The 4,616-nt window shown below is 43.7% G+C and overlaps 1 protein-coding gene across 1 annotated transcript; it reads left to right on the top strand.

Annotated features, from left to right (window-relative positions):
- The first annotated feature begins 322 nt into the window (after positions 1 to 322).
- On the top strand, positions 323 to 2,256 carry MAP1LC3C (microtubule associated protein 1 light chain 3 gamma). Its single transcript, XM_041423506.1, has 4 exons — positions 323 to 447; positions 534 to 589; positions 706 to 812; positions 1,829 to 2,256. Exons 1-4 carry the CDS (start codon positions 390 to 392, stop codon positions 2,037 to 2,039), a joined length of 432 nt encoding a protein of 143 aa, XP_041279440.1. The 5' UTR covers positions 323 to 389; the 3' UTR covers positions 2,040 to 2,256.
- The last annotated feature ends 2,360 nt before the right edge of the window (positions 2,257 to 4,616 follow it).

The raw sequence follows: 4,616 nt of genomic DNA on the forward strand, positions 1-4,616 counted from the left end.
CCGTAACCCACAGGGCGGCAGCGCGCAGCAAGGAGCGGTGGGACAGCCGGGAGAAGGGAGATCAGCAGTGAGCGGTGGGACAGCCGGGAGAGGGGAGATCAGCAGTGAGCGGTGGGACAGCCGGGAGAGGGGAGATCAGCAGGGAGCGGTGGGACAGCGGGGAGGGGCGGGCTCAGCAGGGAGCGGTGGGACAGCCGGCAGGGGCGGGCTCAGCAGGGAGCGGTGGGACAGCCGGGAGAGGCGGGCTCAGCAGGGAGCGGTGGGACAGCCGGCAGGGGCGGGCTCCGCAGCGGCGCGTCTCCCGTTGGCTGCGGCCCCGGCCGGGCGGGCAGCCCCACTCCGTGCGAGGCGCGGCGCGGCGGGCGCAGCGGCGGCCCCGAGGCGGGAGGATGCGGGCGGCGCCCGGGGCGCAGCCGGACCGGCCCTTCAAGCTCAGGAACAGTCTCGGTAGGGGTGCCGGGGCGCGGAGGGCTGCGCGGGTCCGAGGGGCTGCGCGCACCCGTAACGCTTCTCTTCTCTCCTCTGCCCCGCAGCCACCCGGCGGGAAGAAGTAGCAGGGATCCGAGCCAAGTTCCCGACAAAAATCCCGGTAAATCTCTGGTTTGTTGCCGGAGGTTGCTGCTGTTTAAGGAGAGAAGCCTACGAGGGGAGGGAAGGGGACCTGGATATTTTAGGTATCGCTAAGTGTGACTCTAATTAAAACAGGTAATTGTTGAGAGATACCATAAAGAGAAGTACCTTCCTCTCTTGGACAAAACCAAGTTTCTGGTTCCCGAGGAGCTGACCATGGCACAGTTCATAACCATCATCAGGTGGGTAGTGGATACTCGTGGGTTGGAGCTGCACCTGGGCTTGGCTGCTGTTCCCCAAGAAGGTATTTCCTAGTGTGCTGCTGGGGACATCTTGCTTCCTTTGGTAGGTAGGAGGATAAAGGTGTTAGTAATGTAATGGACTCCCTCTCTTGCGAGTGTTCGAAGACAGTCAATAGATGTTTTCACAGGTGCACTTGTGGGAAAAATGTGGTCTTTTTTGCGTTCATAGTCCTCTCCCTTCTTCCTAACTGTAGTGAAAAATGACTGTATAAGACTCTTGTTCTGCTCTCTTCCTGCCCTATGGAATGGGTATTGGGGCTCTGTGATCTCGTTCTGCTTATGACTGTCACTGCCTTGCTTTCTTACTGCACCTAGCTGAATTTGCTCAAGTTCAAAGCAGCTCTTAAATGAGAGTGAAATGAAATGTGTTGCTAAATTGTTCTTTATGAAACATTACAGCAGTCACCCAAAATATTTTCTGACAAAATGTGAAAGCTATGTTTTTGAGCACACTTTTTAAAGTATAAAAAAAGATCTTTCTAGATTGTAACTTCTGTAAAAGATGCTTTTGGCTCTTGGACAACTTAGATTGTAATCATTGCATGTAATGTCTCTGAAAAGGACTTGTTTTTTGAAGGTTTTTGAAGGTAGGTTTTTTGAAGCTACACTTGCTTTATAGTAAGTGTAACAGACTGGAGCTGGAATCCTTTACAAAATCTGCACTACGGACGCTTTTTGTTTTTATTCACACTTTTCCCTGGTAACTGGGAACTCCAGGCCCATGCTCAGTAGCACCTTTGGTGTAACCGTGTAAGCTTTTTGTCAGAGCACAGGCCTTTGAGCTTCCATTTAACTTCCTGCTGATGGAGACATTAAACCACATAATAACTTCACACAGCATTTCTTGTAGCTACTTCATGCAACTGCTCTGCTTAATGTATGTCATAGACTGAAGCTGAAACCATATTCAACTTGCTAATGTTTAATCCTCTTTTTCTCCTCTCTTTTTCAATTAGAAGCAGGATGGCTCTGACAGCTACACAAGCTTTCTACCTCTTGGTGAACAACAAAAGCCTAGCCAGTATGTCCTTGACAATGGCAGAAGTGTACAGGGACTACAAAGATGAAGATGGCTTTGTGTATATGACCTATGCTTCCCAGGAGATGTTTGGATGCTTATTACCCATTGCCCAAGGGAAAACTATGGAATGCTTTCAGAAAATCTAAGATTGGGTTCATATGCTGCAGCAAAGCAATTTACTCTGAATCATGCCTGTGACATGAACATCGGAGATGCTCCTTCCAGTTTGAGCTCTTGAGCTCTGTAGTGGGAGTTATGACCCAAAAGCTGGCAGGACCAGCTTAAGACAGAAATGGTAGTACACTTTCCCTAGGTAATAATTTGGATATATTTTTTTATATTTGAAGACACTATGGGTTAGGGTTTTTGTCCTTTGAACTGCACCTCTACTGCTTTGCAATATCAGTCTTTGTTGTGAAACTGATTTTTAAGGTTTCCTGAAAGCCTAAGTCTAAGAGAAAAATAAAGAACCTTTTAAGTATTGAGTTGAATGTTACTTTTAATCTGGGGAAAGATTGTAAAAATTTGTCTTGGAGAAGATCCTATCATAAATCTGGGAATTGGAGCTCAATGTCTTTTAAATGAAACACTGCTTGCACAGATACTCTGAATTTTTGAATGAAATATCAAAGTTTAAGTTGTGTCACCCATGAGCAAAAGCATAGCTATGAAAGTTTTAATAAGGTAGATATCTGGGCTGTGAGATTAAATAGGAGTGCCAGAGCAGTGTTAAGTTTAACACCTGAATAAACTCAGCTGTTCCAGAAAACACTGTCTGTGGTATAGATAACTATTTGTTTAAATAAGCAACCTAATTGCTTATTTAGTCAGCATAACTGAAATGCAGATAGCAGGACTTGAAGGGTAATCAAGTTTCAAGAGTTTTTTTCTTGCTGCTAAATTTTGCTAGCATGGTTACTCTAGATACTGTCACATCCATCCCCTACAGGCACCTGCTTGTCAGGTACCCCGAAGGACTTCTGTGAGCCTTCTCTCAACAACAGAGCCAAGTCATGTACCTTGTGATTAAGAGATATTCCAGTGTTTCTGGAAAACGTTGAAAATATCAAAAATACCATGTAGTAAAATGTGGATTAATCTTAATATACAAGCTTGGTTCCTATAAACATGTATTAAAGGAACACTTGACATGAGCCTTATTCTGAAATATAGCTCAAGCTGTCTTCCCTGTATGTGAGGAATGCATTGGAAAGCTGGAAATGCTCTGATCATACATGATCACTAAAAACACCGGGTAATTTAAAAATCTGTCACAGTTTGCAGTTTATTAATCAACTTCTGGCAGCCTCAGTTTAGGATTGGTCAAGTTGTTGCAATATGATGCAATTCTTCTGTTCAGTACTAAACTGCAGAATTATTAATGTAGGAATAACTAGACTACAAAGAAAGAAGTGTTGACAGTATTTATGTTATGCATAAGGAAGGAATGTGTGTGTAAGCTTTTTGCAGTGGTTGTCTTGTATTAATAATCTCTTGAACATGAAGTTCTGAGCAGACCGGGTTTGAGCCTCTAAACCAGGGGTTTTAGAGGAGTACCTGCTGTAGTGGAGGTGTTGTTTGCCAACTCGTGTTTCATGAGCTGAGGAACAAAGAAATCATTGCTGTGGAAAGGATAAGGCTATGTTGGTATAGGTTATAAAAACATGTGGGCTTTGGAATCCCAGAATCAGTTGCTTGGATATATGCTTGTAATGGAAACAGTTTCCATTGCAGAAATTGAATAGTCATTTGTCACCAGCCCTTCGGGGAAGCAGAGACACCTGCTTGGCAGGAGCACCACATGAAAATGCTGAACAGCTGTGGGAACCTTGGGGTGGGAGGGAGCAAGGGGAGACTTTCTGTGTTCAAGCTCTCTTGCCAGTCTAGAATTGGGCTAATATTTTGCTTCAATGGCTCCTCTGTCTTCCTGTCTTGTGTGATACTTGGTACATGAAGAGACAAGCACTACAGTTTCTTGGCTGGAACAATTTTGTCTGACAGCCAACTTTCTCTGGTTTGTTATGTAGTGGCTGAGGTGTAAGTGTTGATCCCTCCAGCATTTAATAACATTAGGCTATGGTGTCTACAGGCTGAATCACAGATCCAGCCAAAAAAGTTGCACAAGGAGAAGGTCAGTTGCAGGTAAAGAGCATTATTATAAACTTGTTTAAACTGGCCTGATGAACCTAGAAAGAAGTCCTGTGAGCTGGGAAAGCATCATTGGGTAATAGTAATAGACTTGCTTTTCTATCAGTAGTTGAAGAAGTTAGGATATTAACTATCAAAGACAGTTTTCACAAAGTCTTAAAGTAATAAATTGGGAGTTACATGCCCAAATAATTCTGTTGTCCTGCTTGTGGAATTGCCTTGGTATGATTAGAAGGTTTGAATTTAACCTTTTCTCTCTTGAAGTGCAAAGAACAAGGATTAGAAAAGAAGCAAACAGAAAAACTTTGCTCTGACTGACATGTGCAACTGAGATAGCTGCAGCTACTTCCAGTGTAGCTGCTGTTTGAAGAGCTAATATTTACTCAAGCAAATACTTACTGATTAGAAAGTGGTTGTTTTTTTTTTTTTTTTTTTTTTTTTTTTTAATGAAGGGCACAATGCTGTGTTAAGCAGATTTTATACTTCTTTCCAATGTGACACTAATGTAAAAAGAGACAGCAGAGCTGCTATTTGTTTAAAAGTTTTATCTTCATGATATGGACTTCTGTTCATTA

The sequence above is a fragment of the Onychostruthus taczanowskii genome, unplaced genomic scaffold (assembly GCF_017590055.1).
Source record: "Onychostruthus taczanowskii isolate IOZ18803 unplaced genomic scaffold, ASM1759005v1 scaffold78, whole genome shotgun sequence".
Classification (NCBI taxonomy): Eukaryota; Metazoa; Chordata; class Aves; order Passeriformes; family Passeridae; genus Onychostruthus; species Onychostruthus taczanowskii.

Excerpts from the sequence above, each read along its gene's own strand:
- MAP1LC3C (XM_041423506.1), top strand. The coding sequence starts at position 390 with ATGCGGGCGGCGCCCGGGGCGCAGCCGGACCGGCCCTTCAAGCTCAGG. Across the intron at positions 590-705 it reads AGTTCCCGACAAAAATCCCG|GTAATTGTTGAGAGATACCA; the intron begins GTAAATCTCTGG and ends TAATTAAAACAG. Across the intron at positions 813-1,828 it reads CAGTTCATAACCATCATCAG|AAGCAGGATGGCTCTGACAG; the intron begins GTGGGTAGTGGA and ends TTTTTCAATTAG.